Here is a 22234-nt window from a genome sequence, read left to right as displayed (position 1 = left end):
GTGGCATCTATTTGTAGCTGGTGGTGATTCTTCTAGAAGCTTCAGTAACAGCTAATCAGCTAGGAGTAACTGACTAACTGAAACACTAACTACACTAACCAATTGCAACTGAACACTAACTAACTGCAACTGATCATAACTACACAATATACACGTGCTCCTATCATCATCTCTAGTTTTCTTTTCTCTTGTTTTCTGCAACACATACTTCTTGCTCCCTGTACATTTGTGTGACTTCAGTGACTTTCAATCTGTCTCTGAAGTGTAGGAATGCCTCAGAAGAGATTGGCTTTGTGAGGATATCAGCTACTTAGACTGTTCGAGGGATATGGTGCACTTTTATAGCCTTGCTGTTGACATGGTCTCTCACAAAGTAGAGATCAATTTCGAAATACTTTGACTTGGAGTGTAGGATGGGGTTTGCAGCTAATAGCACTGCGCTTTGGTTGTCACAGTACAGCAAGGGAGCCTCCTCTAGTGGAAATTGTAGCTCACACAGCAAGTTCTTCACCCAAATCAGTTCAGCTGTCAAGTCTACCATGCTTCTGTATTCTGCCTCAGTGTTGGATCTTGCCACTGTCGTTTGCTTCTTTGAGGCCCAGGACACTAAGTTTGATCCTAGAAAGACACAGTATCCACTGGCAGATTTTCTATCGTCAGGATCTCCAACCCAATCTGAATCACAATAGGCAGTGATTCTCATTGAGCTCTGATACCATGAAGGTATTAGCAACTTAGGCTGTAAGAAACAGAAGCAGCTTAGCTGAAGAGTAGAATAAGGGACATGGAGAAGGGTGAACAGTGAGAGATGGAGAGAAGAAGAAGGTTCTGTTATTGAACAGAGTGATCAATGAATCAAGAGTTGAGATACAAGAGAAGTGTGGCATCTATTTGTAGCTGGTGGTGATTCTTCTAGAAGCTTCAGTAACAGCTAATCAGCTAGGAGTAACTGACTAACTGAAACACTAACTACACTAACCAATTGCAACTGAACACTAACTAACTGCAACTGATCATAACTACACAATATACACGTGCTCCTATCATCATCTCTAGTTTTCTTTTCTCTTGTTTTCTGCAACACATACTTCTTGCTCCCTGTACATTTGTGTGACTTCAGTGACTTTCAATCTGTCTCTGAAGTGTAGGAATGCCTCAGAAGAGATTGGCTTTGTGAGGATATCAGCTACTTAGACTGTTCGAGGGATATGGTGCACTTTTATAGCCTTGCTGTTGACATGGTCTCTCACAAAGTAGAGATCAATTTCGAAATACTTTGACTTGGAGTGTAGGATGGGGTTTGCAGCTAATAGCACTGCGCTTTGGTTGTCACAGTACAGCAAGGGAGCCTCCTCTAGTGAAAATTGTAGCTCACACAGCAAGTTCTTCACCCAAATCAGTTCAGCTGTCAAGTCTGCCATGCTTCTGTATTCTGCCTCAGTGTTGGATCTTGCCACTGTCGTTTGCTTCTTTGAGGCCCAGGACACTAAGTTTGATCCTAGAAAGACACAGTATCCACTGGCAGATTTTCTATCGTCAGGATCTCCAACCCAATCTGAATCACAATAGGCAGTGATTCTCATTGAGCTCTGATACCATGAAGGTATTAGCAACTTAGGCTGTAAGAAACAGAAGCAGCTTAGCTGAAGAGTAGAATAAGGGACATGGAGAAGGGTGAACAGTGAGAGATGGAGAGAAGAAGAAGGTTCTGTTATTGAACAGAGTGATCAATGAATCAAGAGTTGAGATACAAGAGAAGTGTGGCATCTATTTGTAGCTGGTGGTGATTCTTCTAGAAGCTTCAGTAACAGCTAATCAGCTAGGAGTAACTGACTAACTGAAACACTAACTACACTAACCAATTGCAACTGAACACTAACTAACTGCAACTGATCATAACTACACAATATACACGTGCTCCTATCATTATCTCTAGTTTTCTTTTCTCCTGTTTTCTGCAACACATACTTCTTGCTCCCTGTACATTTGTGTGACTTCAGTGACTTTCAATCTGTCTCTGAAGTGTAGGAATGCCTCAGAAGAGATTGGCTTTGTGAGGATATCAGCTACTTAGACTGTTCGAGGGATATGGTGCACTTTTATAGCCTTGCTGTTGACATGGTCTCTCACAAAGTAGAGATCAATTTCGAAATACTTTGACTTGGAGTGTAGGATGGGGTTTGCAGCTAATAGCACTGCGCTTTGGTTGTCACAGTACAGCAAGGGAGCCTCCTCTAGTGGAAATTGTAGCTCACACAGCAAGTTCTTCACCCAAATCAGTTCAGCTGTCAAGTCTGCCATGCTTCTGTATTCTGCCTCAGTGTTGGATCTTGCCACTGTCGTTTGCTTCTTTGAGGCCCAGGACACTAAGTTTGATCCTAGAAAGACACAGTATCCACTGGCAGATTTTCTATCGTCAGGATCTCCAACCCAATCTGAATCACAATAGGCAGTGATTCTCATTGAGCTCTGATACCATGAAGGTATTAGCAACTTAGGCTGTAAGAAACAGAAGCAGCTTAGCTGAAGAGTAGAATAAGGGACATGGAGAAGGGTGAACAGTGAGAGATGGAGAGAAGAAGAAGGTTCTGTTATTGAACAGAGTGATCAATGAATCAAGAGTTGAGATACAAGAGAAGTGTGGCATCTATTTGTAGCTGGTGGTGATTCTTCTAGAAGCTTCAGTAACAGCTAATCAGCTAGGAGTAACTGACTAACTGAAACACTAACTACACTAACCAATTGCAACTGAACACTAACTAACTGCAACTGATCATAACTACACAATATACACGTGCTCCTATCATCATCTCTAGTTTTCTTTTCTCTTGTTTTCTGCAACACATACTTCTTGCTCCCTGTACATTTGTGTGACTTCAGTGACTTTCAATCTGTCTCTGAAGTGTAGGAATGCCTCAGAAGAGATTGGCTTTGTGAGGATATCAGCTACTTAGACTGTTCGAGGGATATGGTGCACTTTTATAGCCTTGCTGTTGACATGGTCTCTCACAAAGTAGAGATCAATTTCGAAATACTTTGACTTGGAGTGTAGGATGGGGTTTGCAGCTAATAGCACTGCGCTTTGGTTGTCACAGTACAGCAAGGGAGCCTCCTCTAGTGAAAATTGTAGCTCACACAGCAAGTTCTTCACCCAAATCAGTTCAGCTGTCAAGTCTGCCATGCTTCTGTATTCTGCCTCAGTGTTGGATCTTGCCACTGTCGTTTGCTTCTTTGAGGCCCAGGACACTAAGTTTGATCCTAGAAAGACACAGTATCCACTGGCAGATTTTCTATCGTCAGGATCTCCAACCCAATCTGAATCACAATAGGCAGTGATTCTCATTGAGCTCTGATACCATGAAGGTATTAGCAACTTAGGCTGTAAGAAACAGAAGCAGCTTAGCTGAAGAGTAGAATAAGGGACATGGAGAAGGGTGAACAGTGAGAGATGGAGAGAAGAAGAAGGTTCTGTTATTGAACAGAGTGATCAATGAATCAAGAGTTGAGATACAAGAGAAGTGTGGCATCTATTTGTAGCTGGTGGTGATTCTTCTAGAAGCTTCAGTAACAGCTAATCAGCTAGGAGTAACTGACTAACTGAAACACTAACTACACTAACCAATTGCAACTGAACACTAACTAACTGCAACTGATCATAACTACACAATATACACGTGCTCCTATCATCATTTCTAGTTTTCTTTTCTCTTGTTTTCTGCAACACATACTTCTTGCTCCCTGTATATTTGTGTGACTTCAGTGACTTTCAATCTGTCTCTGAAGTGTAGGAATGCCTCAGAAGAGATTGGCTTTGTGAGGATATCAGCTACTTAGACTGTTCGAGGGATATGGTGCACTTTTATAGCCTTGCTGTTGACATGGTCTCTCACAAAGTAGAGATCAATTTCGAAATACTTTGACTTGGAGTGTAGGATGGGGTTTGCAGCTAATAGCACTGCGCTTTGGTTGTCACAGTATAGCAAGGGAGCCTCCTCTAGTGGAAATTGTAGCTCACACAGCAAGTTCTTCACCCAAATCAGTTCAGCTGTCAAGTCTGCCATGCTTCTGTATTCTGCCTCAGTGTTGGATCTTGCCACTGTCGTTTGCTTCTTTGAGGCCCAGGACACTAAGTTTGATCCTAGAAAGACACAGTATCCACTGGCAGATTTTCTATCGTCAGGATCTCCAACCCAATCTGAATCACAATAGGCAGTGATCCTCATTGAGCTCTGATACCATGAAGGTATTAGCAACTTAGGCTGTAAGAAACAGAAGCAGCTTAGCTGAAGAGTAGAATAAGGGACATGGAGAAGGGTGAACAGTGAGAGATGGAGAGAAGAAGAAGGTTCTGTTATTGAACAGAGTGATCAATGAATCAAGAGTTGAGATACAAGAGAAGTGTGGCATCTATTTGTAGCTGGTGGTGATTCTTCTAGAAGCTTCAGTAACAGCTAATCAGCTAGGAGTAACTGACTAACTGAAACACTAACTACACTAACCAATTGCAACTGAACACTAACTAACTGCAACTGATCATAACTACACAATATACACGTGCTCCTATCATCATTTCTAGTTTTCTTTTCTCTTGTTTTCTGCAACACATACTTCTTGCTCCCTGTATATTTGTGTGACTTCAGTGACTTTCAATCTGTCTCTGAAGTGTAGGAATGCCTCAGAAGAGATTGGCTTTGTGAGGATATCAGCTACTTAGACTGTTCGAGGGATATGGTGCACTTTTATAGCCTTGCTGTTGACATGGTCTCTCACAAAGTAGAGATCAATTTCGAAATACTTTGACTTGGAGTGTAGGATGGGGTTTGCAGCTAATAGCACTGCGCTTTGGTTGTCACAGTACAGCAAGGGAGCCTCCTCTAGTGGAAATTGTAGCTCACACAGCAAGTTCTTCACCCAAATCAGTTCAGCTGTCAAGTCTACCATGCTTCTGTATTCTGCCTCAGTGTTGGATCTTGCCACTGTCGTTTGCTTCTTTGAGGCCCAGGACACTAAGTTTGATCCTAGAAAGACACAGTATCCACTGGCAGATTTTCTATCGTCAGGATCTCCAACCCAATCTGAATCACAATAGGCAGTGATTCTCATTGAGCTCTGATACCATGAAGGTATTAGCAACTTAGGCTGTAAGAAACAGAAGCAGCTTAGCTGAAGAGTAGAATAAGGGACATGGAGAAGGGCGAACAGTGAGAGATGGAGAGAAGAAGAAGGTTCTGTTATTGAACAGAGTGATCAATGAATCAAGAGTTGAGATACAAGAGAAGTGTGGCATCTATTTGTAGCTGGTGGTGATTCTTCTAGAAGCTTCAGTAACAGCTAATCAGCTAGGAGTAACTGACTAACTGAAACACTAACTACACTAACCAATTGCAACTGAACACTAACTAACTGCAACTGATCATAACTACACAATATACACGTGCTCCTATCATCATTTCTAGTTTTCTTTTCTCTTGTTTTCTGCAACACATACTTCTTGCTCCCTGTATATTTGTGTGACTTCAGTGACTTTCAATCTGTCTCTGAAGTGTAGGAATGCCTTAGAAGAGATTGGCTTTGTGAGGATATCAGCTACTTAGACTGTTCGAGGGATATGGTGCACTTTTATAGCCTTGCTGTTGACATGGTCTCTCACAAAGTAGAGATCAATTTCGAAATACTTTGACTTGGAGTGTAGGATGGGGTTTGCAGCTAATAGCACTGCGCTTTGGTTGTCACAGTACAGCAAGGGAGCCTCCTCTAGTGGAAATTGTAGCTCACACAGCAAGTTCTTCACCCAAATCAGTTCAGCTGTCAAGTCTACCATGCTTCTGTATTCTGCCTCAGTGTTGGATCTTGCCACTGTCGTTTGCTTCTTTGAGGCCCAGGACACTAAGTTTGATCCTAGAAAGACACAGTATCCACTGGCAGATTTTCTATCGTCAGGATCTCCAACCCAATCTGAATCACAATAGGCAGTGATTCTCATTGAGCTCTGATACCATGAAGGTATTAGCAACTTAGGCTGTAAGAAACAGAAGCAGCTTAGCTGAAGAGTATAATAAGGGACATGGAGAAGGGTGAACAGTGAGAGATGGAGAGAAGAAGAAGGTTCTGTTATTGAACAGAGTGATCAATGAATCAAGAGTTGAGATACAAGAGAAGTGTGGCATCTATTTGTAGCTGGTGGTGATTCTTCTAGAAGCTTCAGTAACAACTAATCAGCTAGGAGTAACTGACTAACTGAAACACTAACTACACTAACCAATTGCAACTGAACACTAACTAACTGCAATTGATCATAACTACACAATATACACGTGCTCTTATCACAACAAACTCATATATCTAGGGACAAACTCATATATCTAGGGAGACAATGGACTATTTGTATAATGTATACAATGGACTATTGAGTTACAAAATGAACATCTCCTATACTATCTAGAATAACCATCAGAGTACTAGAGATAATAAACATCTTCCCAAAAACTTAAACTGATTTTGGGGTTCACCGATGATCAAACTCTTGACCTTTCGGATCTAGCGCTCTAATACTATGTCATGCTACTACTCATCCAAAAACTTCAGCTAATAGAAAAAGGTAACACTAATGGTTATATCTCTAATACTCCCTAAATCTCCATTGTACACATTATATAAATATTCCATCGGCTCCTCATACTTTCCCATAATAATTACATGTATGTTAGGAATATTGTCCAATTAATTCCCATGCATCTTGCTGTAATAAAGAAACTCCCCGAGCCGTTCTTATGTCAAAAAAAAAAAAATATTTCGATACTTAAGTTAATTTATGTATTTTTTTTTGTGACTAAGTTAATTTATGTATTAAATGTTTATGTGAATTTTAGTATTTACTCTTTATTAATAAATATTGTGATTCTATTTATTATATTTATTGTACATATTTTCAATATTCTAATTAAAGACATAACGTTTACCATCACGGATTTATTTTAAGAATTTAATTAGAAGAATTTTATTTAAAATTTTTTTTTTTACCTTTCATAGCATCTTTGGATTAATACACTTTCTTTTGGGTGTTAAATCTTTTCCTTTTACTTGAATCCTCTCTATATATAGTAGTTTCTAAACTCTCTATGTCGCTTTTTCTCTTAGTTGGACTTGTTCTATAATATAATCACTATCAAATTAAAGTCTTGGGTGTTAAACCTTTTCCTTTTACTTGAATCCTCTCTATATATAGTAGTTTCTAAACTTTCTATGTCGCTTTTTCTCTTAGTTAGACTTGTTCTATAATATAATCACTATCAAATTAAAGTCTTTTTTAATATATTAAAGACTGAAATTATATATTTTTTCTTTTCTTTTATATATATATATATATATATAAATTTAGTATATAACTTATTTACTTTTAAAATATATTTTTTTATTATTATTATACAAATTAATAAATAAGAAAATGAATTACGTAATAATTTTAATATTTATGTGATACTTCTTTGTTTTTTTTGAAGACAAAGCTCAACACAGAAAAATAGAACAAACTGGATCATCCAACAAACCATTGTTTTTTTTTAATACCAATAAAAGCAAATTATATATTAATGTATAAACAAAAGTAAAAAGAGCTTAGTTGGCTAACAAAGTTGTAAAAACAAAAATGATTGGTTTTGGACATAATTATATATTAATAATGTATATGCATATATTTAATTTAATTAATAGAAAGCAAGTCAAACATAAACATCGTAAAGGTTTTTGTTCTATATAACTTTTGTATGATGAGCCGTCCAAAACCTTTATTTTATAATATAATAACAATAATATGCATCAACCACCGACCCACAAAAAAAAAGTGACCACGATGATATCGATGTGCATTAACTGGTTGAACTTGAACCAATGTCATTGTAACACGATGCTACATTATTCAACCTCTCTCATTATCTTATTTTGTTTCATCTTAAAACCGTGCAAGTTAATTATTACTTTGTTCTGTGACATTATTATTGCAATTGACACGTGTGCCGATTATGTTATTTGCTTTTGGTTATTATGTGGCTCCGAAGGGTCCTTGCTTCTTCTCATCGATAGTCAAAAAATTCTTGTAATCTCTCTAGAAATTTCCTCAATCAAAATCATCATATTAAGATGAATAATTAGTTCTTAAAATATCTTATTAGTGGGGTTGATGATGCAAACCATGATCCATAGTCATTCTAGCTTGCCATCACATAACATCATCAAATTAAAGATTTTATACATATATATTAAAAAGGAATAATATATATATATATATATATATATATATGTTAATAAATATGTGTAGCTAATAATATATTTAATATTTTAACAAGAAGAATTATATTTTTACTCTATATTTAATTAGTAAGAGAGAACTAATGATGTGTTAGGTTTCTTATTTTATTTTTTCTTTTACTTCATTTTTTTAGAAAATTTTAAAAATAAACATATTAAAAATAAAAATACAATGTCAAACGTATTAAAAATAATATAATATCTAAAATCAATCACAAATCTATACTAAGGCAGAGCGTGCATGTAAATTAAGACGATTAAATTCTCACAGCAATCATTTAAATTTATAGTCATAAATTCAAAATTTATTATATTAATTTTTGAGATTTAGTTCTGAAAATTATATTAGTTTTTGGATATTTTTTAACATTGAATTAGCAAATAAAATACTAACTTAGTTATAGCTTATTACACTAGACATAAATAAATGGTATTGTATTGTTTTAACACTTAAACAAAACAATAAAAAGATAAATAAAAATTTATATGATGTGTAAATAATAGTATTATTTTTTTATTCTCTAAAATAATTTTTATTTTTATTTTATTTAAACGTCAAAATGAAATAATGTCATTTAATTTTATATCTATCATGACAAATTAAAACTTAGTATTCATTTGTTAATGATTCAACGTCGAAAACAGTCTAAAAATTAATATAATGTCTGGAACTAAATTTTAAAAATTAATATAATAAATTTTAAATTTAAATAACTAAAATAATAAAAATTAAGACTCGTTAGGTCAGAAAATTGCATGAACATGAATGGCACGTTGGGATGCAAGTGGGACCACATATGGGAAGGTACGTAGTAATAAGACGCATTGCCTTTTCTTTTATACAGTGTTTGGTTTAAAGGAAATTAAGTAGAAAAAAAAATATAGGGATGAAAAATAAATAGAAAATGAACTTTTTCATTGTTGTATTAAGATAGAAAATTGAGAGGAAAATAAAAAAGTGATATAGAGCTATTTAAATTTTTTTTTTCGAACATAAGATTAAAACCGATAGAAAAAGTATAAACAATGATAAAAATATAAATTTATTTTTGGTTTAATGGAGAAAGTAAAATCTCTAATTTCACTTATCAAAATACATCTCCTCTTTTTTCAGTTTTATCGTTGTTGTCAACAATGCCATCGCTTCACCATCATCGTCCGCAACACCACCACATCATCATTATCGTCGTGATAGCTCCATCGCAACTTTATCTCTTCTTCCTCAAGACAAAAGTGAATCATTTTTTAGTTGTTTTCATAGTTTATCCTAAATCAAAATGAGAAAATTATCATTGCACATAGCTTGCCAATTTCTTTCGTTTTTCAACTGAGAAGTTATTATAATTTTATATTTCTTAGATGATTGTTATCTTTATAGTGAAAAAATAATTGATTTTTTTTCTCTACTTTTAAACAAGTCCTTTTTCATAATTATATATTTAGTTTTATCCTACACTTTACTTCAATACAATTCAATTCAATTCAATTCAATCAATAAAAAAATATAAAGTATAATATTTTTTCTCTCTTCTTTTCTTATTCTTTCACAATTTTATCAGGAATTAAACATTTTCAGTATTTGAATTAAATTGGTAGTAGATACTAGATATGTCATAGTTGAATTGGCATAAAGTGAAAATAGATTGGATATGTAGTTTTTGAGAAGGACTTTTTTGAAAAACATTGGATTTTCTGTTTTATTTATGTTAATACATAGTTAAAAATTACTTTTTGTTGATACTCTGAGATTGATTGGTTGTTTGAATAGAAAAATATTGACAAAATAGTATATTTCAATCAATTCTGATCTTTGTGTTAATTTATATGGAAAAGTATAGCGGGATTGAATTTATATTTATTGTATATGCTTGTGCAGAAATCACAATACTTAAAAATGTTTGGAAATAACGAGTACACCACTTAGTACAAACAGAAATCGATCATGTGTTACTATTTTTAATTGGAAAATTTTTTTTGAAGATGTGTAGAATTAATTTTTTGGAAATAGGCGTATGCTGATAACTTTGACTATAAAAAATTATCTTTTTTAAAATTGGTGTGTGGTGATAAAATAATACTCTCTTGGAGTTCTGATCATTCTTACTCTTTTGATGTTTTGTTATATGTTCACAAAAATTGTATATGATTTTTCATCGCATGAAATAATAAAAAAATACTAGCCACTTATGATGTTAATATTTTATTTTGTAAGACGATTTAGTGAAACTTTTTATTAAATATGATTAAGTTTAAGAGATTAATGAAGTAACTTAGGACTAATTTTTATTATTTTTTTATAAAATTATTTATTTGTATATATTTAAAAAATAATAATACATCTTTTTATTTATGACGTTTAAAAGATAATAGTAATGCATAAATTCAAAACAATATTACTGTTAACAAAGTAATATGTTAAAATCTTAAAATACAATTGAAATTACTTTTTTTTATTCGAAAAATGATTTAAATACATTAATATATTATAATTTATATATAATATAGCCTATAGACAAGAATATTATTATAATTTTATTTGGGTATAATTTTTTTTCATTCAAATAAAAAAATTTTTCTATTTTTTTCATCTATTTTTCATTCATTTAAACAACACAAAAATTTTTTTTTCTTATTTTCTTTCTTCCAATGCATCCAAACAAAATGGTAGGTGGCAATAATTTTTTTTAAGAGAAAAAAAAAAGAAGAAAAAGAAATGGTGTTTAATTAAAGACACAATATCAGATGCTAACATGTGATTGGAGCACCTAATATCAAGTGGTTGATCTAGTTAATTGAACTCTGATCCATTTGGCCATCATCAAAATATCTTGGGCTATGCTATTTTATACCAACCACACAAGATATTTTCGACATGCTCACAATCTTGTTGACTTCTGTCAACGTAACCACTTATTGTTTGGATAGAGAAAAAAAAATTGAAAAAGTGATAAATAAAAACATTTATGAAAACACTTTTTTATTGGAGGCGTTAAGACTTAAGAATAAATTATTTTTAAGTGGTATTTAAAAAGAAGAATGTTAGGATCAGCAAATTTTATGATTTATAATAATCAATTAGTTATTATTAATAATTTTAATAATATGAGATTTTATCTAATAGTGTAGAATTACTCATTTTTTTACTGATTAAGTACTGATCAAATTTTAATAAAAATGTTCTCCCTATACTTTCTCATTTGAAAAAAGAGAGTGAAAATTAAATAAAAAAGAATATCTGAAAGTCTGAAACTAAAATGGTTTGACTAATAGCTAATTATTAAATTATAGATTCAATTTCACACCAAGGGAAAAATATTAGTTATGATCAATTTTAGAAATTCTATTAAATATTTTTATGGGATTATGGTGCTAATTAATAATTAAAATAAAATTTAAGTTTAGAAAAAAAAACTTCAATCCAAGTGTTGGCTGATTTTTTTTGTTATGAAAGAACGGGGTGTGCTTTGTCGGGTTATGGGATGAGGATGAGCTATACCAATATGTGGGGCAGGTTTTTTGTTCAGAGATGGTGAGAAGAAATCGGACCCAACGATTTACTTTTTAAAATTTTTTTGAGCAAATCGGAGGGTCCGTTTTGCATGTAGAGAAGGAACGAAAATAACATTAAGCAAATCGGACCCTGCGACTTGTACGTGAACAAAATTTTTTTATATAACTTTAAGGTAATCGCATGGTCCGTTTTCTTTGTTAACGAAGTTTTGGATATAGATTGAGCAACTCGCACGGTCCGATTTGACCAAGACAACTCCCTCGGTCCGATTTGTATGTAAATTAACACCATACGAATGTAAAGTTCTCCTCCTCTCCATAACGCCGTCCAGCACCAACTTTGGTTCCATATTAAAATTAATTTGCGCCAAGTGTTTCAGATTGAATTACAAAGTTAAAATTAAGATTTTATTTTAGCCCAAAAGAGGTCCAAAAGAAAAGTTTATATAGTGTGGTACTCAAGTTCTAAAATCCAGTGACATCAATCCAAAGCAGAAAGCACGTTCTAATTCTAAATGCAACAAAAAATTTCGGTAAAATTTAACCACAAAACACGTTCTGAATCCTCAATTTAAACAATATTTGAAGGTCGATTTATTTATATTTTATATATATATTAAAAACAATTTTCATGAGTGAGGTGTGTGCCTAAATTTTAGCAAAAAAGGAACGTATGTTCAAGCACAGCTCATCAAAGAACAATTTGTGATATTACGTACACAGATAATTAAAGAAAATTGGATTTTTATTCTTAATTCATTTAAGCTTTTTGAAGCACAAATGGATGAGACCTCACTCAACTTTCAATATAGCTTGCATTGTTTGTCGAAATTTGTCTATGTTACGAAATATTAAAACTTTAAAAGGGATAATTATCTTGTTAATAGTTTATCAATTTAAAAATAAACCTTTTTTTTTTTAATTTAAAGACCATGATAATTTTATTTTATTACTTAATATTTCAAAGATCTTCATAAATATTTTAAAAGCTATATGATTCTTTAAATATAAACATCATGAGACAATTATTTTTTTTTTGGTGACTGAAATAAATTAAACAAAGAAAAACAAAAAAAATAAAACAAGGAACTGCTTAAATAGAGGGACAGTCCCGTTTAAGACTACTCTTAAACTCCTCCCAAGGTGAAAGAAGCTCCACATGCGAAAGTTGTAACTTCATCGCCATCTTTGCCATAGTATCTGCCACCGTGTTTGCATCTCTCATAATCAAACGAAAGTCAACACGCCAATTCCAATGCATGATATCTCTTATTTTGAGCACCAGTGGATCAATAAACCCAAAACCATCTTGAGTAACAAGATTAAATGCTTCCACACAATCTGTCTCACAAATAACATCTCGTTGACCCACATCCCAAGCTAAGAGATATCCTCTCCAAATAGCAAACAATTCTCCTTGAAGAATACTATTACTCTCAATCATTCCCAAACACCCCCTTTGCCAGCTCCCATTACAATCTCTAATAACACAAGCAAAACCAACACTATCACCCGAACCAAAATAACTAGCATCACAATTAATCTTAAAAGTACCAATGGATGGGGGATTCCAAAAACCATTTAGAGTAGAGGGAAGGGACATACGTTGTAATTCAAAAATATTTCTAAGCTCCTTTTCTGAAGTTAATGCCAGACAAATGACTTTTTCCGGAGGCCAAGTTTCATGGGGATTAAAGATGTCGTTATTCCTTGCTCGCCATATCCACCAAAGTCCCGAAAAGAACTTGAACGGGTGCTCTCTGCTATGATACAAGAACCAGTTCTTCAAATCCAAAGGATGACAAGGAATATCCAACCTTTGCCAGACAAGCTGAGCTTTTGGACAATCCCGAATACAATGTATAACCGATTCCTGGCTAGAAAGACATCTTGGACACATATCCGATGACGACATCCCTCTTCTAAAGCGGAAACTTGCAGTAGGAAGAGCCTCCTTAAGACACAACCAAGCCAAAAATTTATGCTTTTCCGGAACAAGCTGACGCCAAAGCCAAAGCCAATTCTCCCTCTCCTCCCAACCAAACAGCTGCTTACACAACCACAAGTAACCATTGCGTGAGTCATAGACTTTGGCAGCAGACCCACTCCAATACCAACCCACTTCCGGACCTGCTTGTTCATCTGGATTGTAAGAGAGAATATTATCTTTCAGATTTTGAGATAAAGGAGAATAAAGAGTATCCAAATGCCACCTACCAACCGACCAAATATCCTGTATCCGGAGATTCGAATCAGAAATGTGGACATAATCATGAGATAATTATTAATATACTTGTTTCTTCAGTATATTATACTTTTACAAAAGAAATTAAATAATTTAAATGTTGTGTCATATAAAGTCTGGTTTTTTTAGTAATGAAAACTTTTGACGTGTTATCCAGCATTATGGAATGGTGAATATATTTTTTATTAATATGATTTTTTTAAATTAAAAAATGCAAATCAAAGCTTTCGATTTGACTTTTTTTTTTTTTAATTTCTATAGAAATCTGAAACTCAGATTTATTAAAGAAAAAAAAATCTAAAAGTCTGATTTAAGTGAGTATACAAATCTAACTAAAATTAAAATGTACTTAAATAATAAATTTAATGGTCTAATTTATATTTTCTACGTCAAAATTAAATACATCATACTTCAATAATATTATAAAATACCATCTTCTTTTAAATTATATTTGTTATTACATAATTTATGAAATTAAACAAGATACAATATATTATGAATCAGGATTTTTTAGCCAATTTTAAAATGTGTTCATCAAACGTGTTAGAATATAATTAAAAGTAGTTGATCCTAATTATATTCTAACAAAATGGTATGTTAATATTCAAAGTGAATATTTAAAAAAAAAAGTATAAATTTAGTCTTAATTAAAATTTTTTTTGTAAACTATGAAAAATTAAGAAAGAATATTTATATATTTTAAATAGTAATAGAATAAATAAATTTTTTATCTTTAGTTAAAAAATTAAACAACAAAAATATTTTTACTAACATACAAAATAACAATTCAAAAAGATTAAAAAAAAATCAAAACAAAAAAACAGAAATTTTTAATCCATGCATTGCACAGGTCTTGTGCTAATACTTTTACAAAATACATTGCAGTGTTATATAAATATCATAAAGAATTAAATAAGAAAACATGTGAATACGTGTAATATTTTATAATTTTAGAAGAGATGAATAAAAATGTTGGAGGCACATGATGATGTTAAGAATTCATGCATGCATGTAAAAGAGAAGATGGATGATACATGGCACTGTGGAGAAAGATGACGTGGCAAACAGTGGGTATGAGGCATGAGGAAAATATCATTGCCACGTGTGCAACAAAATCTAAGCTTCTAAGAACTCTTAAAAGATCTTCTCTTCTCACAGCCTCTGTTTTCCATTCTCTCTCCCTCGCTCACACAAACCATAAGCTGCCATCCATTACCAACTTCTCAAGTATTTCCCTTTTTATCTTCCATGAAATATTTTCATAAAAGGGTCCAAGAAATCAAAGCCAAAATCCAATTTTTGCAGCTGCAAAATTCCACCTGCTGAATTCGAATCTCTGTTTCTTAAGAAATCAGTCCTGTTCAGTACATAGAAGTGATCAGGTATATAGTTTGAATTTCTTTTCTGCACTTTTTTTTTAATAATTTGGGTTTTCTTCCATTTCAGTTCTTAGTATCTGTGTTGATTTCTGAACTGCTTTTTTTTTTTTAAAAGAAAAAAATATCTGGTGTGAATCTGATATTTTTTTTAAAGATATTTGAGCATTAGTTTTCTCTGAATTTGATTTTCATTTTTTTAACCAAATTATGGAAATTAGATGAACAGTTTGATGTCAAAGGAAATTGAATGATAAACCTTGAAAGTTTCGGTCTCATTAATGCTCTATTCTGTTTGGCATTACTCTGTTTCAGAATTTTCTCTAGTTTTTCATTATTTTAATCTCTCATTCAATTTGAAAGAAACATAAAAAAGTGTTTTTTTTTTTTAATTATTATGTTTTTATTTGATTCTACTTTTTGCTCATCATATTGATGTTGCACTGAATTCTCAGTGATGGACACTTAAAGGAAAAATATGTTGGCATGGTAAACAGGGGATGTTGAATTACGATATTTTAATTCTTGATTGGTAGCCGATTTTGGCTGGAATTTGTATTAGTGATACTAGAAGCAGAAAGAGAATACCTTCAAACTTTGAGAATAGATTTCTACTTCAATGGCTGGTGCCAGTGAAAGGTGGATTGATCGTCTTCAGTTTTCCTCATTGTTCTGGCCACCCCCTTTAGATGAACAACAGCGAAAGGTACCATCTTAATAATTATTACTCCTCCATTTCGAAATATCTGTCACTTTGGAAATTCGATATGTTACCAATTCAATGTATCCATATACAAGTTATATCAAGGAACATGAATTATGAATGTACCAAGTTTCTAAAATGAGTGATATTTCAGAAGTAAGGACTATTTATGCTCAACTTTCATCTCGAATATTTAGTACTAAAATTATTTCTAGAATCTAGTTGTGAACAATTTTAAGTCTAAGACAATATAAACAATATTATAGCTTATGATAGCTCATCATTTTTCTTCCCTTTTCTTGAGTTTTTTGACATGTTAATCTGGCTTTTCGTAGGATCAAATTGCTGCTTATGTAGAGTATTTCTGTCAATTTACATCGGAACAATTTCCAGATGATATTGCTGAGGTATGATTTATGCACTTTCTACCTATATTTATGGATAAACCTTTGATGTGTGTGTATTACTCACTGGTCTCTATTGCTTTGACAGTTGATCCGCAATCGTTATCCGTCTAAGGAAACACTCCTTTTTGATGATGTTTTAGGTATTTATCCTTTAACTCATTGGTTTTAAAAATTATGGTTGGCATGACAACAATATTGTTAAAATGAATAGATGATTATTTCTTGCATGAATAATTCCTTGTTTATGTTTTGACATGTGCATCCAGCTGTACTTGTTCTTCATCATCCGGAGCATGGGCATGCGGTTGTGCTTCCAATTATTTCATGTATTATAGATGGTACGCTAGTCTATGATAAGACTAGTCCTCCATTTGCTTCTTTCATATCTTTAGTCTGCCCAAAAAGTGAGGTATAATCCCTTGGCTTATACTCACAAGCTAAGTTTCTGGTTTGTACAATGCAGCCGCAAATTAATCATGTCACAAAACTGTTATGTTTAGAATCTTCGGACTGCTTCTTACTATATTATTCAATCAGCTTCAGTATTTGCAAAGATGTTCACCATCAACCTTTTTGTTTCTTTTTTGCTGTCTTAATTTTACAGAACGAATACTCAGAACAATGGGCTCTGGCATGTGGTGAAATTTTGCGTATCTTAACTCATTATAATCGCCCCATATACAAAACGGAAAGAATTGGTGCTAGCAGGAGCCATGGATCAACTAGTGATTCTGTTGGAAAGGAAACTGGTCATAATACATTGTCACAGCAAGAGAGGAAACCTATAAGGCCCTTGTCCCCTTGGATAACTGATATATTGCTGGCTGCGCCTTTAGGTATTAGAAGCGACTATTTCCGATGGTAAGTATAATATTTTAAGCACAAATTCATATGTGGTTTCTTTTTATTCTTCTCCCAGTTTGTGTTTGAATTGACTTTGCTGTATACAAAATTGCTTTTGTGATTGGAAGAGGCTTTATAATGGTGAAAAAAGTGACTATTTCTCTTGGTTTACATATATAGTTGAACTAAGTTGGTTGTCCTTGGCTCGATTTAATGTTTGCTTAAGTCAGTGGATCATTGCCATGTATTAACAGGTGCAGTGGTGTAATGGGGAAATATGCTGCCGGAGGTGAACTCAAGCCGCCTACAAGTGGTATGCTATATGTTACACTTGATTTCTAATCTAGAATTCGACATAACAGTTAAGAATTTGGTCTTGCATTTCCAATTAGTTAGCATTGAACAAGTATAAACTTTGTTTATGATTTTGATTCACTAACAAAAAAAGAAACTTATAATGAAGAGGAATCTCTCACTTCATAGAAGTGTTGTTCTAAATTGTGATTTCTCTTCATTGTAGCTTCTTCCCGTGGTTCCGGGAAGCATCCTCAGCTCATGCCTTCGACTCCGAGATGGGCGGTTGCCAATGGTGCCGGTGTTATATTAAGTGTTTGTGATGATGAAGTTGCTCGCTATGAGACTGCTACTTTAACTGCTGTTGCTGTCCCTGCACTTCTACTTCCTCCACCTACTACAGCTTTGGATGAGCATCTTGTTGCTGGATTACCGGCACTAGAACCATATGCACGATTATTTCATAGGTTATTATTCTTCACTTGATAGCTTCCTTGTCATTTTTGTTGTTCATGGAAGCATCTGCCTTAGCAAATTTTTATGATTATGTAGATATTATGCCATTGCCACTCCAAGTGCCACGCAAAGGCTTCTTCTTGGGCTCCTAGAAGCACCGCCGTCATGGGCTCCAGATGCACTAGATGCGGCTGTTCAACTTGTAGAGCTTCTTCGAGCTGCTGAAGATTTTGCTTCTGGAATAAGGGTAAGCTCTATAATGTTGACACACACACATAGAATTCCACTTCTAATTGAAAACTATGTGAAAGCTGTGAAATGAACTAACCAGTTCTTTCTCTCCTTAAATGGTAACTTAGCTTCCAAGGAATTGGATGCATTTTCATTTCTTGCGCGCCATAGGGACTGCAATGTCCATGAGAGCTGGTGTAGCTGCTGATGCTGCTGCGGCTTTGCTTTTCCGTATACTTTCACAGCCTGCATTACTTTTTCCGCCACTTCGGCAAGTTGACGGCGTGGAAGTTCAGCATGAACCGATGGGCGGATATATTTCTTCCTACAGAAAGCAGGTTGTTTTCATCTTCATAAGTTACCTCCTTTTCTTTTTCTCATTCGGTATAGAGTGTAGAATACACTCTTTATGCATACTTAAGATCTTCAATTTGCATTGCTTATCAGATTGAAGCTCTTGCAGCTGAAGCTACAGTTGATGCTACGGCCCAAGGCATTGCATCAATGCTTTGTGCCCATGGTCCAGAGGTTGAATGGAGAATTTGCACCATTTGGGAAGCAGCTTATGGCCTTATTCCCTTGAATTCTTCGGCAGTTGATCTTCCAGAGATTGTGGTTGCATCCCCACTGCAACCTCCGATACTCTCATGGAATTTGTACATACCTCTACTTAAGGTTCTGGAGTATCTTCCCCGTGGAAGCCCTTCCGAAGCATGTCTCATGAAAATATTTGTTGCTACAGTTGAAGCTATTCTTCAGAGGACATTTCCAATGGAGTCCACTGGTGAACAAAACAGAAAAAGTAGGTACCATTTTGGTGTGGGGTCTGCCTCCAAGAACCTTGCAGTGGCTGAACTAAGGACTATGGTTCATTCGCTTTTCTTGGAATCATGCGCGTCGGTAGACCTTTCTTCGCGCCTATTATTTGTTGTGTTAACAGTTTGTGTTAGTCATGAAGCTCAATTCAATGGTAGCAAGAAGCCAAGAGGTGAAGATAATTATTCAGCTGAGGAAATCATTGAGGATTTACAAGCAATATCTGAAAGTCAGAAAGAAACAAAGAATAGGAGAAAGAAGAAGCAAGGTCCGGTGGCGGCTTTTGATTCTTATGTTCTGGCTGCAGTTTGTGCTCTTGCCTGTGAGCTTCAGTTGTTCCCCTTGGTTCCACGTGGGGCCGACAATTCGGTTGTAAATAATGTGCAAGATATAGCCAAGCCGGCGAAAATGCAGGGATCTTCTGATGAGTTTCAGACCGGCATAGATTCGGCCATACGGCATACTCACAGAATTTTAGCAATTCTAGAGGCCTTATTTTCATTGAAGCCATCTTCTGTTGGCACCCCTTGGAGTTACAGCTCCAATGAAATAGTTGCGGCGGCAATGGTTGCTGCACATATTTCTGAGCTATTTAGAAGGTCAAAAGCCTGCATGCATGCTCTTTCCGTTTTGATGCGTTGCAAATGGGACCATGAAATTCACTCCCGGGCATCATCATTGTATAATCTCATAGATATTCACAGCAAAGCCGTCGCGTCGATAGTTAACAAGGCAGAGCCATTGGGAGCAACCTTAGTTCATATTCCTAATTGTAAAGATTCACTTGATATTAAGAGGCAAAATCATTGCGAAACTAGTAGCTCCTTTGATCCGCGGAGGACATCTATATCCTCTTCAATGGATTCAGCTCCTTCAGAACTTCGACAAAAATCCGAGAATACATCATATCAAAAAGAATCATCAGGATCTACCTTGGGAAAAGGTGTTGCAAGTTTGCCATTAGATGCTTCTGACCTTGCCAACTTTCTTACAACGGACAGGCATATAGGATTCAGTTGCAGTACACAAATTTTTCTGAGATCCATGTTGGCAGAGGAACAACAATTTTGTTTCTCTGTGGTGTCACTACTATGGCACAAGTTGATTGCATCTCCCGAGACTCAACCTTGCGCCGAAAGCACTTCTGCTCAACAGGGGTGGAGACAGGTACTATATATTACACATATAAGACTAAATTGTATTCCCAATTTCCACTCAAAATGTCTAACATTTAACCATTATGTGATTTTGTGTTATGTAGGTGGTTGATGCATTATGTAATGTTGTATCGGCATCTCCAACGAAAGCGGCTACAGCAATAGTTCTTCAGGTCCAATTTCATCCTTCTTGTGAAACTTGTATTCTATTGCCTACATTTCCAAATAAGCTTGATTTATGGAGATTGCTGTTGTTACCTTTTAATATTGCATTTGTATGTTCGCTTCCCTGGACTTGTTTCTTGTCAGGCGGAGAGGGAATTGCAGCCGTGGATTGCGAAAGATGATGATCAAGGTCAGAAGATGTGGAGAGTTAATCAGCGAATTGTAAAGTTGATAGTGGAACTCATGAGGAACCATGACAGCATAGAATCCTTGGTGATTGTGGCGAGTGCATCGGATTTACTGCTACGAGCCACAGATGGGATGCTGGTAGATGGAGAAGATTGCACATTACCACAATTGAAGGTAACAAGTTGCAACATATGCTGTTTGTGCATTTCCATTGTCATTTGAACTCACTTTCCAACTTTTGATAAACTGGCCAGCTATTGGAAGCAACAGCTAGAGCATTGCAGCCAGTGCTCGAGTTAGGAGACACCGGATTGGTGGTGGCTGATGGCCTTTCAAACCTGTTAAAGGTAAACAAACTTACCTCTCTCATTGGATCTTCTAATTAGGTAATATTGAACAAGTGTTGGTTTTAAACATTGGAAAAATCTGGTTCTAGACAAGACAAAACCATGTTGCTTCGCGATCAAGTTTCGTCGAAGTTTTCGGCTCTAAAGCTTTTTTTGCATTGTTATGTGCTCAATTTCAAGTTGCATGGATTGCTGGTTAACCAAGATCTTTGTACATACACATGCAGTGTCGCTTACCGTCTACAATCAGATGCCTGTCTAATCCAAGTGCACATGTCCGCGCTTTGAGCACGTCGGTTCTTCGCGACATCTTGCACAACGGCTCAGTCAGATCAACTGCTAACCCTCCAAGGAAAAATGGCATCCACAATCAGTACTTCAACTTAGATGTCATTGACTGGCATGCTGACATAGAAAAATGCTTGAAATGGGAAGCTCAGAGTCGAATTTCACATGGATTGTCTATTGAGTTCCTTGATCTTGCTGCAAAAGAACTTGGATGTACCATTTCCATATGAAAAGAAATGGAACCATCTTGGATATGAAATTTTTTCTTTATCCCCTTTGATCGTGACTACATGTAGAAACAAACTGAATGTATTCTTTAGGTACTTAAAAAATGATTTCCAAATGATTGAACCTTATTTTAATTCCCCTTTCCTTTCGGCTAAACTTTCATGGAATGATATCTGCATATAATTGTCCAAAACTTTTGTTCTATTTGGTGGTATTGAGTGTTGATAAAAAATTCAACAATGAAACAAGACGATGACAATAACGACAAAGTCTTATCCCAATAGGTAGGATTGACTACATAGATCAAACGATGTCATTGAGATATTATGTGATGTTATTGAGATATTATGTATTATACTTACAGTGAAATTGTTTATATATAAATTTTTTTTTTTACCATTTCATGCATGGTCTTTTTTTTTTTAATTCTTGCATGTCCAAATTTCTTGAGATGAGGTTTTATCATTTTCTTAATAATAGGTGCTATTCTAACTTTTCTTATTTTTTATTTTGTTCATATGTGTTTAGTTGCTAAGCATATTCTTCTTTATCACATTTAACTTATGTCCATATTCACCTAAGTTAAGTGTGGCATAAATGTTGACAAAAAATACATAGACAATAAATTCAAGATAAAAATAGTGTTTTTATCTCTTATTATTCCCAGTTTTTAGT

General features: G+C 34.5%; 1 protein-coding gene across 6 annotated transcripts; it reads left to right on the top strand.

Annotated features, from left to right (window-relative positions):
* Positions 1-15163: 15163 nt before the first annotated feature.
* LOC112751973 (protein GIGANTEA) lies at positions 15164-21752 on the top strand. Of its 6 annotated transcripts, none has more exons than XM_025801322.3 (15): positions 15164-15441; positions 15891-16141; positions 16474-16545; positions 16631-16685; positions 16812-16954; positions 17150-17406; positions 17643-17701; positions 17909-18149; positions 18235-18385; positions 18498-18707; positions 18817-20352; positions 20447-20515; positions 20652-20870; positions 20951-21043; positions 21271-21752. In XM_025801322.3, the coding sequence occupies exons 2-15, from the start codon at positions 16055-16057 to the stop codon at positions 21559-21561; spliced, it is 3483 nt and encodes a 1160-aa protein (XP_025657107.1). In that variant the 5' UTR covers positions 15164-15441; positions 15891-16054; the 3' UTR covers positions 21562-21752. The 6 variants fall into 6 exon arrangements, with proteins under 6 accessions (XP_025657107.1, XP_029148588.1, XP_029148589.1 ...); XM_029292755.2 differs by having other exon boundaries at positions 15178-15441; positions 15998-16141; XM_029292756.2 differs by having other exon boundaries at positions 15178-15441; positions 15933-16141; positions 16812-16883.
* The last annotated feature ends 482 nt before the right edge of the window (positions 21753-22234 follow it).

Source organism: Arachis hypogaea, chromosome 15, assembly GCF_003086295.3.
Source record: "Arachis hypogaea cultivar Tifrunner chromosome 15, arahy.Tifrunner.gnm2.J5K5, whole genome shotgun sequence".
NCBI lineage: Eukaryota > Viridiplantae > Streptophyta > Magnoliopsida > Fabales > Fabaceae > Arachis > Arachis hypogaea.
This window is presented reverse-complemented; position numbering and strand designations above follow the sequence as displayed.

Excerpts from the sequence above, each read along its gene's own strand:
- LOC112751973 (XM_025801322.3), top strand. The coding sequence starts at position 16,055 with ATGGCTGGTGCCAGTGAAAGGTGGATTGATCGTCTTCAGTTTTCCTCA. Across the intron at positions 16,686-16,811 it reads CCTTTTTGATGATGTTTTAG|CTGTACTTGTTCTTCATCAT; the intron begins GTATTTATCCTT and ends ATGTGCATCCAG. Across the intron at positions 20,516-20,651 it reads CTACAGCAATAGTTCTTCAG|GCGGAGAGGGAATTGCAGCC; the intron begins GTCCAATTTCAT and ends GTTTCTTGTCAG.